At 45.2% G+C, this 18,901-nt stretch overlaps 1 protein-coding gene across 1 annotated transcript in view; it reads left to right on the top strand.

Moving 5' to 3' along the window:
- LOC120941315 (fibrocystin-L-like) overlaps nt 1-18,901 on the top strand; it is a 319,487-nt gene that overhangs the window by 69,394 nt on the left and 231,192 nt on the right. Inside the window, exons 17-19 of the mRNA XM_040354640.1 lie at nt 7,748-7,880; nt 9,763-9,906; nt 16,634-16,791. Of these exons, the coding sequence (XP_040210574.1) occupies nt 7,748-7,880; nt 9,763-9,906; nt 16,634-16,791 (435 nt within the window). The remainder of the gene's footprint in view (nt 1-7,747; nt 7,881-9,762; nt 9,907-16,633; nt 16,792-18,901) is intronic.

Genomic DNA, 18,901 nt, shown 5'->3' on the forward strand with positions numbered 1-18,901 from the left:
CTAACTAGTCACATGAGACCAGGGAGGGAAAATTGTTTATTGGGCCCAATTTGGACATTTTCACTTGGAGATGTACTCACGTTTGTTGCCAGCAGTTTAGACATTAATAGCTGTGTATTGAGTTATTTTGAGGGGACAGCAAATTTACACTGTTATACAAGCTGTACACTCACTACTTTACATTGTAGTAAAATGTATATTCTTCAGTGTTGTCACATGAAGAGATATAATAAAATATTTACAAGAATGTGAGGGGTGTACTCACGTTTGTGAGATACCAATGCTGTATCCTGGCCTAGGCCAACAAGGCCCAGGCCTCGGGCAGCACGGAAAGAGTCCCCGCTGGCTTGCGCTACACTGTTAGTGTAATGCAAGCTGCTTCTAATTTTGACTGTCCTATCATCCTGGACCACAAACCTTCCTCACTGTGCTAAATGTTTTCTGCTGCACCATTGGCATGGTTATATCTATCGCTCTGGCCAGTCACAGCGCCGGAGCGGCTATGAGTAAGCACTTATTGTAGTGCGAAACGTCAGCTGTATGCCCCTGTCTTTGCTGTGATGTGTGGTGTTTGAAAACTTTTATCAATAAAAGGCAACCAAGAAGGTTTTTCCAGAGTGCGACTGTCCAAACATTTCTTTCTACTATCACCGAAGTCACTACGGGTATCATGGCGGCGACGGAGGACGTGTCCGAGGACTGCTATGGGGGCTTCGATCTAAGGAAAGTAATTGATAATGAGCTAGTATGCTAGTCATACTAGCTCATTATGCCCTTGCCTTGTAGGTTTGTTATTTTAATTATTTTTAAGGGTATACAACCGCTTTAAAGTAAAACTTTAGGCAACACTTTTTTTTCCCATTTTGTATAGAGTAAGGGAGGGTTATAGCCCTTGTCAGTTTATTTTTTACCATCCCTGTCCCATCGCAGAGATTTTCCTTCACTTCCTGCCCCATAGCCAAACAGGAAATGAGAGGAAATGTATGCGATCTTCTCCGCTGCTTCCGGGTATGGTCTTCGGGACTGGGCGTTCCTATTTGATTGACAGTCTTCCGACAGGCTTCCGACGGTCGCATACATCGCGTCACGAGTATCCGAAAGAAGCCGAACGTCGGTGTGGCTCTATACGGCGCCTGCGCACCGACGTTCGGGTACTTTCGGAATATCATGACGCGATAGATGCGACCGTCGGAAGCCTGTCGGAAGACTGTCAATCAAATAGGAACGCCCAGTCCCGCAGCCCATACCCGGAAGCGGCGGAGAAGATCGCTCTCTAAAACGGTAAGTACTGCTTCGTTTTTAAAAAAACTACCCGATTCCCCTTGACAAAATGAGCCTCAATCTAATGTTAAAAATTAACATTTCCGGGTGAACCTCCACTTTAAATGATCAGCCTTTTTTTTTTTTTTTTTTAGGCACTTATTAAATAGATATGACAAAATGCTTCCCATGTTTCATTTAACAGACCAGAAAAGAGCAAAGAAGAGAAGTTTATTGTTAGGGTTTACATTTACACTTTAAATCAGGGCTCGACAGAAAATATATTTCCAGGACAGTGCACATTCGGCCTCATTTGCAAACATATGGGACTCATTCAAACTACATGCGAGGGCCACTCTTATATCACAAATCAACCGACTTAAAATAACTTCGGCTGAAAAGGCAGACAGGATACTATCCCTCGCAGAGCGTCAATACGAAACTGACCCCTCACCTGACAAAGCCTCCCGCCTTAAACTGCAAACCAGGGTAGCTAATCAGTTACAATACGAGATGTCTAGAAGAAAGCTGTTTTTCTCTAGACAGAAGCTGTTTGAACACGGAGAGAGGGCGGGAAATAACCCAACGCCCATTGATTGCTTCCTAGACAACCTCCCCATCCCTCAACTGACTTCAGCTCAAATAGAAATGCTTGAAACCCCACCAACAACCAAGGAGATAGCGTTGGCAATTGCCAGTTTTCCTAGATCCAAGTCGCCTGGGTCTGATAGACTACTCATCGAATTTTACTCCCAATATATTGAAACTCTCCTTCCGCATCTGCTTACCCTCTATACTCACCTCTTTGAGACCCTCACTCTACCTCTGTCCATGAGAGAGGCAGTTATAGTACTCATTCCAAACCGGGAAAGGATTTAAGTCTCCCTGAATCCTATAGACCCATATCCCTACTTCAGGTGGACATGAAAATCCTGGCGAAAATGTTGGCATTACGCCTCAATTAGGTTATCTTATCCCTAGTACACGAGGACCAAGCCGGCTTCATGCCGGGCAGGAACACCTTATTTAACCTTAGAAAACTGTTCATGAATATGCAAGCCAGTCACGACAATATTGGAGAAAGAGTGGTGGTGACACTTGACACTGCTAAGGCGTTTGATTCGGTAGAGTGGAACTACCTTTGGAAGTGCCTGGCACGATACGGATTCGGCCCTAAATTTCTCAGGTGGGTCCGCCTGCTGTACCAGGCCCAGTGGCCAAGGTAACGGCCAACAGATGCCAGTCGGACACTTTTGAACTCTCCAGGGGCACCAGACAGGGCTGCCCTCTTTCCCCCCTGCTGTATGCCTTGGCTACAGAACCACTGGCAATTTTCATCAGAGGGAACTCATTGATACGGGGCTTCCGCGTGGAGGATCTGGAAGAAAAAATAAGCATGTACACGGATGACACGCTACTGTATCTAGCAGATTCGGGTCCCTCTCTGGCTGAGGCCCTGCAAACAATTGAACACTTTGGTTCATTCTCTGGACTCAAGATCAACTGGGAGAAGTCGCAAATTCTCCCTCTGGATTTTGCTCCCCAGACTGAATTACAGACCCGGCTGCCCCTGCGACGAGTGAGCAGTATCAAATACCTAGGAGTGAGTACTACCAGGTCACCGATCGATTATGTCTCTCTTAATGTGGAACCACTGTTCGCCCTGATTAAATCCAAAACACAAATATGGGCTCCCCTCCCTCTTGGAGTATTGGGTCGCATCAACCTAATTAACTGTTAACTAAAATGTTATATATACTTTGGCACACCCCAGTATTTTTACCACTGAAATATTTCAAAATCATAGATGCAATCCTCATACCCTTTGTTAAGGGGAAGAATAGACATAAACTGGCATGGCGACTACTCAAAAATCCCACTGACCTGGCTGGTACGGCCCTACCAGACTTCAGTCAATATTACTTAGCATCCCAACTTTCTCAATTGTTCCACATAGATAAGACTGACAGGAAAAGATTTGTCCGACTCATATGCCCCACCTGGGCCCAGTTGACCACCGATCCCATCTGCGCAATAGCGACAGAAGCCAAAGGCAATACAAAGAAAGAGGAACACAATTCCCTTCTAACCATTATAGGAAGGTATGGAGACTGGCCTCTGCCAAGTTGGCCATACCCGTACATAATGACTATTCTCCCCTATGGCATAATAAATCACTCCAGGAGTTTTTGACTGTGCCAGACTCTGAGGCCTGGTGTAGGGGGGGGAATTTTTTACCTCTCACACTTACTCACCGCGGGCACGTGGAAAACATTCGATGCGCTAAAACTAGAATTTTCTCTCTCAAATCGCATGTTCTTCCGCTTCCTACAGATCCGGCATGCTATTCTCTCTCAATTTCCAGAATCGTTGCCTAATCGCACCCGCAATCCCATAATGGATGTAGTCAAGAGTGACGACCCCTGGAAACTTATATCTGTATTATATAGCATGCTACATACTCCTTCATCAACAAAAATAGCTTTCAATGTAAAACCACGGAGAGAGACATATGGAACCTCGAGGACAAAGACTGGAATGAGGCACTAGACACATGCAAAGTTGTCTTACCCAAATTATCTGATAGACTAACCTAAATGTACATTCTGCACCGCACATACCTCACACCTGTAAGAATGGCTAAATTTAACCAGGGACAACCTTCCACCAGTGGCGGCTGGTTCTCAAAATTTTTGGGGGGGCGCAAACGAAAAAAAAAATTTGCAGCCTCACTGTGCCTATCAAATGCAGCCACTGTACCATCAATTGTCACCACTGTGCCATGCCATCAAATGCAGCCACTGTGCCATCAACTCACCACTGTGCCATGCCATCAAACGCAGCCACTGTGCCATCAATTGTCACCACTGTGCCATGCCATCAAACGCAGCCACTGTGCCATGCCATCAAATGCAGCCACTGTGCCATAAATTATCACCACTGTGCCATGCCATCAAACGCAGCCACTACTGTATGCCATCAATTATCACCATTGTGCCATGCCATCAAACGCAGCCACTGTGCCATGCCATCAAACGCAGCCACTGGGCCATGCCATCAAACGCAGCCACTGTGCCATCAATTGTCTCCAGTGTGTAATGCCATCAAACGCAGCCACTGTGCCCCTCAATTGTCGTTACTGTGCCAATTTTCACCACTGTGCCCTTTAATTGTTGCCACTGTGCCCATTGTCACCACTGTGCCCATTGATGCCACTATGCCCTTTAATTGTTGCCACTGTGCCTATTGTCACCACTGTGCCCTTTGTCACCACTGTACCCATTGATGCCTCTGTGCCCATTGTCGCCTCTGTACCCTGTAAAATGCACTTACCTTTCTGCTTCCACGTCCCTCAATGTCTTCTCCCGCCCTCGATGACGCTTCAGCCAATCAGGTTACCAATAACCAGAATAGGCGAACCAGATTGGCTGAGACGGTCGTCAGTTTCAGTGCCGATCCTGACCTCCATGGGGCCCTAAGCAAAATTCTGCTAAGGGGCCCTCTACCTGACCCGTGATGCTGTGAGCTATTTAAACCATTTGACCGAAGAGAAGCGCGCACACACGAGTGACATCACCGCGCCCGTGACGTTAATTGACGCACTATGACAGGAGGGCAGGGCTGGACTGGGACAAAAATGTGTCCCTGGACTTCATCCAGATCGGCCCACTTTAATTTTGAGTGTGACCAACAGCACCCCCTTACATCAGTGTCCCCAGCAGAGTACCCATTACCAGCAGCCCCATTACCAGCAGAGTCCCCATTACCAGCAGCCTCCTTACACCAGCAGAGTCCCCATCACCAGCAGAGTCCCCCCATACATCACCAGCAGAGTCCCCCCATACATCACCAGCAGAGTCCCCCCCCATTACCAGCAGAGTCCCCCCTTACATCATCAGCAGAGTCCCCCATTACCAGCAGCCCCCTTACATAATCAGCAGAGTCCCCCATTACCAGCAGCCCCCTTACAACATCAGCAGAATCATGTGATAAGTGATAAGTGACAAGTGATTAAGTGGAGAGAGGAAGGAAAGTCTGCCGGCTGTCTATCTCCCCCTGCAGGCTGGAGGGAGCAGATAGCATTACACTCCCATGCGTTCCTGAGGATAGACATCCGGGGAGACGAGGGCTGTACCCGGAAAGCCTACCGCTGGCTCTGATAGGCACTTCCACACAGCCAACCAGCTGCCGTTATTGAGGTAACCGGCGCCCAATTTCCGGCCACCTGAATAGACCAGCAGCAGCTGGCAAAAATAACATACATTCATGCAATACATGAATGTATGTTATTTTGCGAGAGCCAGAGGGGGCGGCGCTGCAGCTCCCTCTATAGACGGCCGCCATCACTGCAGTATAAGTAAAACGACATTTTAGGCAAAATAAAAAGTCTTAGGCCTCGTACAGACGAGCGGACATGTCCGATGAAAACAGTCCGCGGACCGTTTTCATCGGACATGTCCGCTGGGATCATTTGGTCTGATGGCTGTACACACCATCAGACCAAATTCCCAGCGGACAGACGACGCGGTGACGACGCGGTGACGTGGCGGCGGCGTGTTGCGGCGACGATGACGCGGCGACGTGCACGAACCCGGAAGTTCAATGCTTCCACGCATGCGTCGAATCACTTCGACGCCATGCGCGGGTTCTCGGGCCAGCGGACATGTCCGATGAGTCGTACTGACCATCGGACATGTCCGACGGACAGGCTTCCAGCGGACATGTTTCTTAGCATGCTAAGAAACATTTGTCCGCTGGAAACCTGTCCGGTCGGCCGGAAAGTTGTCCGGTCGGCCCTACACACGACCGAACATGTCTGCGTACGAGGCCTTAAAGGGCCCTTTTTTTTTTGTGACTACAGGGGGGGGGGGGGGGGGCCCGGGCGCCCCTATGGACGGGCCGCCACTGCCTTCCACGTGTCTCCTGTGCAATGGAGAAACGGGCACATTCTACCACCTCATGTGGTCTTGCCATCACATACAGGGATTCTGGAAACAGGTGGTGGATTTCCTCCATGACGAAATGGGATCTCCACTGACCTTAGACCCCAAACCATGCCTTTTGGGTATTTTTCCAGATGCAGACACTGATAAATACATAAAGACTTTTATGCATTAGACTTTATTCTCTGCTCGGAAAACAATTGCTAAACTCTGGATGAGGCAGACCCCCCTAGACTGGAAGACTGACGGTAATACCACATTGCCCTATAAAATATTTATCTACATTAATAGAGGGTGCCCTGCAAAATACAACAAAATCTGGGATCGCTGGCTCAATACATCTCACACTTGTGTATAGCACTGAAGGGTATGCCCTCTGCACATGTCGCCCGACCGGGTCTGGACCATATATACCACCCTCCTCAAATATGTATAAATGCAAAAGGTGTATTACTACCCCAAAAATAATAATGCCTTTATAATTACTTAAGATCTTTTATGTATCACCTACGTATGTCACATGTAGAATGCTTGTACTGAACAAGGAAAATGTTTGTGCAGTGGGAAATTTGTACATGTTTGTGGGAAATAAAAACGTTTAATTAAAAAAAAAATCAGGGCTCGACAAAATCCGGGCACCACGTCGCAATTGCGACAAGAAACTGTGACCTGGCGCCCGCACCCGCCGGTAATTGAGGCCACGGATGTGCGGCCTTGTGAAGTCCCAGGTTTCCTTCTGTGACCTGGCGCCATCTGGTGGTGGCCTTTGGCATTACAAGTAAAACCAGTTCTAATGTGTAATTTTTCACTATTTTCACTGCCATCTCCTTCCCTCTAATTAGAACCCCCAAACATTATATATATTTTTTATTCTAACACCCTAGAGAATAAAATGGCGATTGTTGCAATACTTTCTGTCACGCCGTATTTGCGCAGCGGTCTTACAAGCAAACTTTTTTGGGGAAAAAAATACACTTTTTTTAATTAAAAAATAAGACAACAGTAAAGTTATCCCATTTTTTTTTATATTGTGAAAGATAATGTTACGCCGAGATACCCAACATGTCACGTTTCAAAATTGCGTCCGCTCATGGAATGCCGACAAACTTTTACCCTTAAAAATCTCCATAGGCGACGTTTAAAAAATTCTACAGGTTGCATGTTTTGAGTTACAGAGGAGGTCTAGAGCTAGAATTGTTGCTCTCGCTCTAACGATCGCGGCGATACCTCACATGTGTGGTTTGAATACCGTTTACATATGCGGGCGCTACTGCATGCAAGCTTGTCGGTACGGGCGCGTTTTTTGGCTCCTAACTTTTTAGCTTTCTCCTAGATTTCAAGCAAATTTGTCAAACCCTGCTTTAAATAATAGGTGTGGTTCACAGAAACGTTCCTGCAGATACCCATATAATCAGGTGACCCCTTTTTAGGATAGCGGTGGGAATCTACCTACAGTTTATGCACACATTACACAAGACCATACTATCTTTGATGTAAGCATTGTACTGACCTTCTTGTTGTGTTTGGCATTTTTATTCCCTCAGGTTATCACATTATTAAATTGGAACACAACCCAACAAGCAGTAGAAGAAGTTCAGACAATTACAGTGACCAAAGATTGTACTGATTCATGTTCAGACATGTATTACAAACTCATCTTGGGAGCAGATGAAACAGGTACAAATGTCATGACAAAAATTGTCCATGGGTGTTGGTTTAAAAGCCTTTATAGGTTAAAAGTTTAGAGTTAACCGTGAATGATGGTCGATTAATTATTGTTTTCATTTGGACATTCACAGCAGCATGTAACATATGTAGCACAACTTTAGTTTTCATCATAGGTAGGAAAGTAAATTACAGTGGAACCTCGTATTACGAGGATAATCAGTTCCAGGAGAATACTCGTAATCCAAAATACTCACATATCGAAGCAAGTTTTCCCTTTAAAGTCAATGGAAAAGAAAATAATTTGTTCCGCATTGACTTCAATGGCATGCAATACCGCATTTTGCCAGAGGTGGGGGGGGCGCCGGAGAGCCTTGGGAACACACGGAAAGGCTCGAGGATAGCTCAGCTGACCTCGGAAAGGCTCGGGAATGGAGAATTTACGAGCATTTCCGAATGGCGCCGATCGGCTCTGATCAGCTCCGCTCGGCTCCGGTGCCCCCCCCCACTTCAGGCCAAACAGTGGCACTGCACACCGCTGTGGCTTGAATCCTGCTCATTTTGCGAGACAACACTCCCCTACACACGGCCAGTTTTCCTGGCAGAAAAACTGCCATGAGAGCTTTGGCCGGGTGTGTATGCTCCACCGCAGTGTTTCCCCATAGGGAAACTGCCTGGAAAGACCCCCGGGAATCGCGGCAGGAAAATAGAGAACATGTTGCCCTAACTTTACACAGCACACGTATGTGCTGTATAAAGTATGGCCGTCGTTCCCGCGTCGAAATTTAAAATGTTTTCCTTCTTGCGTAAGACGTCCAGCAATACGGAAGTACGCTACGCACGTCGCCATTCGAAAAAATTACGTCACTTTGCGCAAAGCACGGCGGGAATTTCAAAACGGAGCATGCGCAGTAGGTCCGGCGCGGGAGCGCGCCTAATTTAAATGGCACACGCCCCTTTGAATTACGCGGGCTTACGCCGGAGGCCGCCAGCGTAAGTTTTCTCGCAAGTGCTTTGTTAGTCAGGCACTTGCGATGAAAACTTGTGGCGGTGTAACGTATCTACGATACGTTACGCCGCCGCGATTCTACGTGAATCTGGGCCATAGTGCTATAGTTTGAATGTGAGCACATACAATATCACTATTTAATATGATTAATATTGAACATACTACACTATATTGTGTTTATTTCCATTTTTCTCAAGCATCATAGGTGTGAAGGAGTATAATCTCATGATCAGTCTGCACATTGAACATTTTTTGCAGGTTTAAGATCCAAGAGAACAAGACATATTAATGATTGTGACACATGCGCTTTTTTTTATATACTTTTTGGACTGCTTTTGGAACTAGTGCCTCTGTTAAGTGCTGATTTCTGTGTTAATTTGCATACATAGGTGCAGCTGCTGAATGTGTTTATGCTCTTGTGTGCGTGTATGTAAGGGAAGGGGCTTTAAAATACATTTTTTACATTTTTTTTAATAATATAATTTTTCTTCATTTTATTTATTTATTAATTGTACAATCAACTTTATTGCTATCACAGAGTCCAATAGTCCCATATGTAATAGCATCTTGCGCTGACAGTTTCTCTTTACTGAGACATCAGGGTTCAATAAAACTCCTGATGTCTTTCTGGCCTTCCACTAAAGCTAATGGAGCAAAGACTGAACAGACATTCTCTGGTATTACTCAGACTTCCAATTTTCCTTGAGCAAATGAGATTAGTTACTGAATGTTTATGAATGTTTGACCATTGTTGGGTTCACCAAAACTTAAAAGAAGCCCACTAGTAGAATGATGTCACTGAACTAAATCTGAAGTGCAAAAAACTGATTTTGTTTTATGGTTTTACTAAATTTGTATTATATAATTTATTTTAAATTTTTCTAGATCTGTTGTCAGCTGATGCAAGTGCTGATGATGTTCAATCAGTATTAAATAATCTGCCGTCTATACAGCCAGATACAGTCAGTGTGGTTATGGAAAAGAACAACATCAGAAATATGTATACAGTGACCTTCAATTCTACAAGGGGTGAGATAATTTGACACATCATGAGATTAAACCCTTAGGCCCGGATTCAGATACATTTTCGTATCTATCGGCGGGCGTGTAACGTATCTCACATACATTACGCCGCAGTAACTTAGGGCGCTAGTTCCGTATTCAGAAAGAACTTCCGTCCTAAGTTAAGGCAGCGTAGCGTATGTGGTCCGGCGTAAGCCCGCAGAATTCAAATTCTCCATGCAGTGTTGTATGGTAATGAAGGCTGACCCCACGTAAATTAAGTTTTTGGCTAACGGTGCATGCGCCGTCCGTGAACGTATCCCAGTGCGCATGCTCCAAATTACGCCGCAAATAGGCAATGCTTTCGACATGAACGTAACTTATGTACAGCCCTATTCGCGAACGACTTACGCAAATGACGTAATCTACGGAAAATTCTACGCTGGCCCGACGTCCATACTTAACATAGGATACGCCTCATATAGCAGGGTTAACTTTACGCCGGAAAAAGCCAAATGTAAACGTCGTAAAAAAATGCGCCGGGCGGACGTACGTTTCTGAATCGGCATATCTACCTAATTTGCATATTCTTTGCGTAAAAATCCAGCCTAAGATACGACGGTGTAAGAGACTAATGCCGGTCGGATCTTAGGGAAATCAATGCGTAACTGATTCTAAGAATCAGGCGCATAGATACGACCCCGCACACTCAGAGTTACAACGGCGTATCCAAGGATACGCTGTCGTAACTCGTATCTGAATCCAGGCCTTATTATCTAACTTTGTATTTTTCATCTTATGACCTGAAATAATAGACTTCTGTTAAATAATCTGCTTACATCTCAACTGTCCCCATTATGGAGGAATAGCCCAGTGTTTCTGTCTTTTCTATAGGTTAAAATCTTCTTCTCTGATTTTTATATGCTGTTTTTTTATCTTTTTCTATCTTTGTAGTAGGGAAAATTATGTTCCCATTATAGGACCATGCTTATTTATTTTTTTGGAAAATTTCTGTTTATTGAACATTTTTAAGACATAACAAGATATACATTGCTTGGCACAACACCAAGCTTACCTAACGGTCAACATGACCAGTTACATACTAACGTAGGACCTTGCCATCACAGATAGCAGTCATAACAACTTAACCCCATCCCCCCCCCCTACTCAGTTCCCTACCCCCGTCATGCCATATCATTAACCATATTGTTTACAAGCCTCCTCCTCCCCAATGCGAGATACAACCCACTAAACCAGATCCCCCCTGGACTAAATGAAATGACAATGTAATACGGGAACCTTCATACATCAGTGATCATTCTCAGCTACCCAACTGTTAAATCAGATTCATACCAGGCCCTCCATACTTTCTCAAATTTCCCACCACAACCCCGAGACAAGTACGTTGCCTTATAATATGGAATCATAGCATTTACCAGCCCTTTCCAGAAAGCAACCTCCGGGGCCCCCGGACTCCTCCATTTGAGAAAAATAGCCTTTTTCCCATAGAATAGTAGGATACTGAGTAAAGTTCTGTGAGCCCTTGACGGGACCACTTCCTCCACCAGGCCGAGCAGACATACACTAATTTCTTGTGGAATTGGTACCCCCAGAACCTCCGCTATACAGGAGGTGACCCTAGTCCAAAACTGCTGGATCTGGGAGCAGCCCCAAAATACATGATGCGCGTCCGCCGGAGCAAACGTACACCTCCAACACTCTGAGGGCACCGATGGATATATCGAAGCCAACCTGGCAGGGGTATAATACACTATGTAGGAACTTAAACTGAATCAGCCGGTCCCTAGCCGCCGCCAAATATTTAAATGGACGGTCCCACATGTCATCCCACTCCTCTCCCTGTATACCTGGAACTTCTGCCTCCCACCACTCTCTGCACTTGATTAAGGCCTTGGGACTAGTTTTAACCACTTCCAGACCGCTGTATGCATATATGCGTCCACACTTTAAAGATTGATATCTCGGTAACGGCAGCAGCTGCTGCCACAACCGAGGTATCAATCTTTAGTGTCAGCGGTTCTGTTAACGATAACGGCGGTCTCCGCGGCGGATTCGCCGCAAGATCCCCGTTATCGGCGGCGGGAGAGGGCCCCCCCCTCCCGCCGCTCTCCCGCGCCCTCCGCCGCTTACCGGAGCCGTCGGTAGCGGCGGAGGCGATCGGGACCGCTCGGCAGCTGAGCGGGGTTACGAGTGAAGGAAAAATCTCCTTCACCTGTCCCCATAGCTCTGCTGGGCGGAAGTGACGTCAAAACGTCAGTCCTGCCCAGCCTCTTAAAGAAACATTTTTTTTTTTGTCATTTGAAAAAATGACATTTTCAATTTTTTTTTTTTTTTTTTTGCATTTAAGCCTAAATATGAGATCTGATGTCTTTTTGACCCCAGATCTCATATTTAAGAGGACCTGTCATGCTTTTTTCTATTACAAGGGATGTTTACATTCCTTGTAATAGGAATAAAAGTGATCATTTATTTATTTTTATTTTTTTCCAGTGTAAAAAATAATAAAATAAATAAAAAAAAAATAAGAAAAAAAAAATAAAAATTTAAAGCGCCCCGTCCCGACGAGCTCGCGCGCAGAAGCGAACGCATACGTGAGTAGCGCCCGCATATGAAAACGGTGGTCAAACCACACAAGTGAGGTATCGCCGCGATCGTTAGAGCGAGAGCAATAATTCTAGCCCTAGACCTACTCTGTAACTCAAAAAATGCAACCTGTAGAATTTTTTAAACGTCTCCTATCGAGATTTTTAAGGGTAAAAGTTTGACGCCATGCCACGAGCGGGCGCAATTTGTAAGCGTGACATGTTGGGTATCATTTTACTCGGCGTAACATTATCTTTCACAATACATAAAAAAATTGGGCCAAATTTATTGCGGTCTTATTTTTTAATTAAAAAAAGTGATTTTTTTTCCAAAAAAAGTGCGCTTGTAGGACTGCTGCGCAAATATGACAAAAAGTATTGCAATGATCGCCATTTTATTCTCTAGGGTATTAGAAAAAAATAAATATATAATGTTTGGGGGTTTTGAGTAATTTTCTAGCAAAAAAAACTGTTTTAGTCTTGTAAACACCAAATCTGAAAAACACCCAAAGTAGAGAAGTGGTTAAATAGCTCTTTATATGTCACTGACAAGGTCTTGGGCAGGTTGTCTGTCATAAGCAAGTCGTCTAATCTAGAAGGGAAAGATTTAACAGTCTCTGTCCCAAACTGAGTCTGAAATGCATGCCTCAATTGGAGATATCGAAAAAATTGTGCGTTAGGAAGATCATGTTTGGCCTTCAATTGGTCGAACGTCAAGAGTACCCCATCGCGAGTAATATCTTTAAGCAATTTAACCCCCTTAGATGCCCATCCCATAGCGTCATCAAACTTATAGAACTGTTGCAGCTTCGGGTTCATCCACAGGCTTATTTTCAAGTTTTTTTTCCTCTTCTGTTATTTGTGGGTTCTCTAGGGAAGTTCTCAATCACCAGGCTGCAACCTCCCTTCTCCTAGTCCTCCAGCCAGCTGTAGTTTCCATAACCTTCTACAAGGAGGGTCTGGTATAGATTGAGGAGCAATGGCTTGCAGCCGGGAAAATCAATTTAAATATCTTATATATAATGTCAGTTTTGCTGCAGCAGGTTCTATACACGGTACAGATGTGCTTTACAGGCAGACCAAAGGGACCCCCCCAGGCACTATATTTAAAGGAATTTTTAATTTTTATTGTTTCAATTTAGGCATCATTAAAGGGGTTGCAAACCCTTGTTTAAAAAAAAAAAAAAAACTAAAACAAACATATAATACTTACCTCCACTGTGCAGTTTGTTTTTGCCCGATCATTGTCTTCTGGGGTCCCCCTAACAGTGCATTCAGCTCCTCCCTGTATCAGTAAACCCCCTAGGAGAAGCACTCTCCCTGGGGGTTACCGTGCGGTTACGCTCCCGAGTCCAGCATTTGCGTCCATAGACACAGCATGCCAGACACGGCCCTGCCCCCTGGCGCCCGCATAATTGGATTTGATTGACAGCAGCACGAGCCAATGGATGGTCAGCAACAGAAGTTTTTTTACCTTAAAGCAGAGTTCCACCCAAAAATGGAACTTCCGCTTTTCGTAACCCTCCTCCCCTCCGGTGTCACATTTGACACCTTTCAGGGGGAGGGGGGGAAGAAGATACCTGTCTAATACAGGTATTTTTCTCCCACTTCTAGGCATAGATACCCAAGCCACCCGCGGGTATTTACGCCACCCCCCGCTGTCTTCTGGGGAACACACAGGTCCTAGAAGACAGCAGGGACCAGTGGCATCGTGCAGCGCAAGTCGCGCATTTTCAGTAGGGAACCAGGAAGTGAAGTCACAAGGCTTCACTTCCTGATTCTCTTACCGAAGATCGATCGGCTTCGGGTACTGACATCGCAGGGGCGCCCTGGACAGGCAAGTGTCCTTATTTTAAAAGTCAGCAGCTGCAGTATTTGTAGCTGCAGACTTTTAAAAAAAAAAAAATATTGGCGGACCTCCGCTTTAATGCATAGGATGCATTAAGGTGAAAAAACAAGAGGGTTTACAACCCCTTTAAAATCACTGCTCTTTAAAAAAAAATGCATTGATACATGTCCCGCAGGGCAGTGCCCAGGCCCCATTACCATCTTTATGTCCAATAACTTGCATATACCTGTCAGCTTTCAAAATGGGGATTGAGTTTGGGTTCCATAGACTTTAAGGCCGGGTTCACACCTATGCAAATTGGTTGCGGCTTAAACCGCATTTAATTTGCATTACATTATAAAATACATTGGTTTCAATGAGGCTGGTTCACACTGTGCATTGCTGAAAAAACGTGTGCCTTTTCTAGGCATTGCGGTGCGGCTAAGGTGCGAATTCAGACCCATTATCTTCGATGGTCACGCATCGGATTCGCAAATGTGTTCATTTCTCTTCAGGATTTCTCTCATTCACCTCAATACACTCCCCTCCCCTCTCCCAGGTATCCAAATTCGCAGCTAAAACGGAGATGATCTGCTGAACAGTTCTCTTACTTATCTCTCTGCAGAGATAAGAGAGCTGAAATTCGCACCGCACTAGTGTGTATCCGGCCTAATAAGGGTTCACGGTTTGGGTCTGAACTTTTTCTATATTCTGGAGTTCTGGTGCGAACCGAACAGGGGGTGTTGGGCCTAATTCCAGTGTCTCACAGTGACCTCTAACATCCCACAGTGTTTCCCCAGCTTCCTCCAGAAAGCTCATCTCCTACAGGGACACCAAGTCTGCTACAGAGCCCCCTAAATCATGTCATAAGTGAGTTAGGGGAATGCAGCCGGCTGATCCTTTAATCTATTAATTCTTAATGGCACCCAAAAGCGACAAGTAGATGGGAGCTTTAAAAATGCTTGAAGCTTTACTCCTAAGAAGGTGCAATAGTTTTCTTTGGTGCATTTTCTTGTGCCTAGAGGGGACTTTAAAGCCTTGTACACACGATCAGTCCATCCGATGAGAACGGTCTGAAGGACGATTGTCATAGGTTTACCGATGAAGCTGACTGATGGTCTGATGTGCCTACACACCATCAGTTAAAAAAACGATCGCGTCAGAATGCGGTGACGTAAAACACAACGACGTGCTGAGAAAAATTAGGTTCAATGCTTCAAAGCATGCGTCGACTTGATTCTGAGCATGCGTGGATTTTTAACCGATGGTTGTGCCTACTAACGATCGGTTTTGACCTATCGGTTAGGAATCCATAGGTTAAATTTAAAGCAAGTTGGCTTTTTTTTAACCTAAGGTTAAATTACCTATGGGGCCCATCAGACCATTGTCCTTTGGCTAACCTATTGTGTGTACGAGGCCTTAAAGTTAATGGGCTGCCTATACACATCATGCAAAAACTTGCATTCCCGCTATGTCAGATGTGAATGGGGCTTGAAGGTCAGGCCTACAGAAATAGTTGGAAGTAGCAATGAATAATCAAATAGCCAGATCCTGTTAATGTCATGTTTATGTATCAATATTGCATGGTGTTTCTAGCTTGTATGCTTTATCATTATGTAATATATCTAAATTAAATCTAAATTTCAAGTATGAATTCTTTTAGCATAGTTACATTGGTCCAATGTAGGTATGCATATGCCATACCTATGGGACGCCCACGGAAAAGCAAAATCACTGCGGTAGTCTTTGCCACTACAGTCGTTGTTGCTATCTTCAGGGTCAAATACCGAGCAGCTACCCTGAACACAGGAACACAGGAGATCACTTGCTCAGCATGGGCGCCGTTCACAGAATGCCTTGCATTTTCATTAATTGATGCAAGGTGTTCTCCGATTTGATGAGGTGGGGAGGCGAGGCAGTGACTTCATCTACATCCCATCCAATCAGAGAACAGCAGAAGTCTTGTAGCAGGTATGGCATATGAATACTTACATTGGTCCAAACTAGACTAATGTAACTACGCTATGAAGCCATACCTAGAATTTAAAGTTAAGGCCCCTTTCACACTACTGCGACTTCAAAGCCACCATTTCAGGGAATGCCTATGTAAGTGGCATCAAAATCGGACCAAATGAGTGCAGGGACTACTTTGAAGTCAAAACGATTTAAAGTCGTACTAATATGAATGGTTGTCATTGGAAATCATGGGAAACGACTTGTTCTGCTACTTAGCCATCACAAATCGTGGGACAAGTCGTATAAGTGTGAAAGGGGCCCAAGCCTACTTTGTTAAATGTTTTCTTTGTGCTGTTACAATCCACAGGAGAATTCCCGTTACTATCATATGAGATTGTGTATGGAAACAATATGACTGTGGATATTGAAGAGCAAACAAAAGGTGTCCCAGACATGAAAACCTTCACGTTGGTGTGGGATGGTGTTTACTCCAAAGCTCTTTCTGTAAATGCATCAGCTGCAGAGGTAGGTTGAATATATTTTAATATGGGGAGCTCCGGATCACCAGCCAGCCCTTTGTAAAAGTAAACAGTCTTATTGTCCACTCAAAAACAAGCAAAGCAGCTTTTGTTTTGCTGGAACCTATAGACCCGGTTCACGCTGGGGCGACACGTCAGGCGGCTCAGCCGCCTGACGAGTCGCGTCCCATTGAATGCAATGGAACCGTTCTAATAGGAGCGATGCAAGTCGCTCCGACTTAGAAAAAGGTTCCTGTACGACTTCGGGGGCGGCTCGGGGCGACCTGCATTGACTTCTATACAGAAGTCATTTTGCAAATCGCCTCTGATGTCTTCCTCAGGACGACTTGCAGAGTCGCCCCCGAAGTCGTGCCGCTGCAGTGTGAAGTGACTCTTAGGTAAGCAGCATTGTCAGTCTGGGGAGAGGGTAGTGTTATATTGACTAAAGGATTTAGATGGACTTGACTTAACAAAAATAAATCCAAACTCTAGCTAAAACTTTCTAAGCAGTTACAGCAAACAGTTTTTTTTCTTCTGGGATCATTGTCTGTGGTAAACGGTTTGTCTCAACCCTCTAACTGACAATTTTCCTGTCTGTTTGTCCTGCCTTCATTACCATTTTTTTTACACATTCTTTTGGACATGCATCATACAGTATGATGTATAGATATGATGATGTGGTGTAGCCCAAAAATGTCAAACAGCAGAGGTCTGCAACCTGCGGGCCGCACCCGGTCCGCCACTGCTAAATGTCTGGCCCATCAGTGATGACATTTTCGCCGCTCTCCTCTTCATTGGACAGCAGCTGGTATCCCAGGGCTGGATGGGGCGGGAACTACTGGAGTTAATTTTTCACATAAAACAATAGGTAATTGATTCCTGGGTGATCCTAACAACCAGTCACCAGCCTTTTAATATTAAACTTCAGCGGTTCCTGCCCCCATCCAGCCCTGTGATACCGGCCGATCTCTGCTCTGCAGTACACTTATGTAAGGTAGGAGAGTTCTACCTACACAGTGTGTGTTTGTGTGTGTGTGTCTGAAGGGGGTGGGGTGGGGTGGTGCAGGGGACAGAGGACACTGTTTTGGGGGGCACAGGAAACTGCTATGGGGTGGGGGGGGGCAAAGGACACTATGGGAGTGATGTTTAGGGGTAAAGAGGACACTGCAATGGGGGCCCTATTAGGGACACCATCACCCCTGGGGACAGGGACCCCATTTCACTTGGGGACAGGGACACCTTCTCCCCTGGGGACAGAGACCCATTCTCCCCTGGGGACAGAGACCCCATCTCCCCTTGGGCCAGGAACCCCATCTCCCCTTGGGCCAGGGACCCCATCTCCCCTGGGGATGGGGACCCCCATCTCTACTAAGGGCAGGAGCCCCATTTTCCCTAGGGGCAGGAACCCCATCTCCAGACCATGCTGGCCGGCAGGGATGGCATTGGCCACCCTTGGGTGCCAGGATGGGGTAGTCAAATCTGAATCCCCAGCCACATGCTCCCTCAGGGTGAACTGGCTTTGTATTAGTGAAACATCTTAAAGTGAGATTAACCTGTACTGTTATTATTACTATGTCACGAGTATTATTATCTTCATTTGTTAGCAAGTGAATGTGGCCCGTCATGCATTCGCATACATTGAATTCGACCCTAAAGTGGAAAAAGATTGCTGACCCCTGCCATACAGCATACAGTGCCTTGAAAAAGTATTCATACCCCCTTAAAAATGTCCACATTTTGTCATGTTACAACCAAAACTGTAAATACATTTTGTTGGGATTTAATGTGATAGACCAACACAAAGTGGCACATAATTGTGACATGGAAGGAAAATAAATATGTGAAAAGTATGGCATGTATTTTTGAGGATGAAGACACTTACAGAAATGGAAAAAGAAATTACATCAGCATAAAGGAAAGGAAATTACACAAAAAGTGGTCACAAGGTGGCATCATAATAAAAAACAATTTAATAGAAAAGAGTGTAGGCTGCATACACAAATGCAACCGCATTTACATATACTGCGGGAGGCAGTATGACCTCAGCAGGTAAAACAATGCTGACTACCTGGCAGTCGCATTGATTCATGGGCTTCAGTACTTTATAGGAGTTTTGA

The sequence above is a fragment of the Rana temporaria genome, chromosome 5 (genome assembly GCF_905171775.1).
Source record: "Rana temporaria chromosome 5, aRanTem1.1, whole genome shotgun sequence".
NCBI lineage: Eukaryota > Metazoa > Chordata > Amphibia > Anura > Ranidae > Rana > Rana temporaria.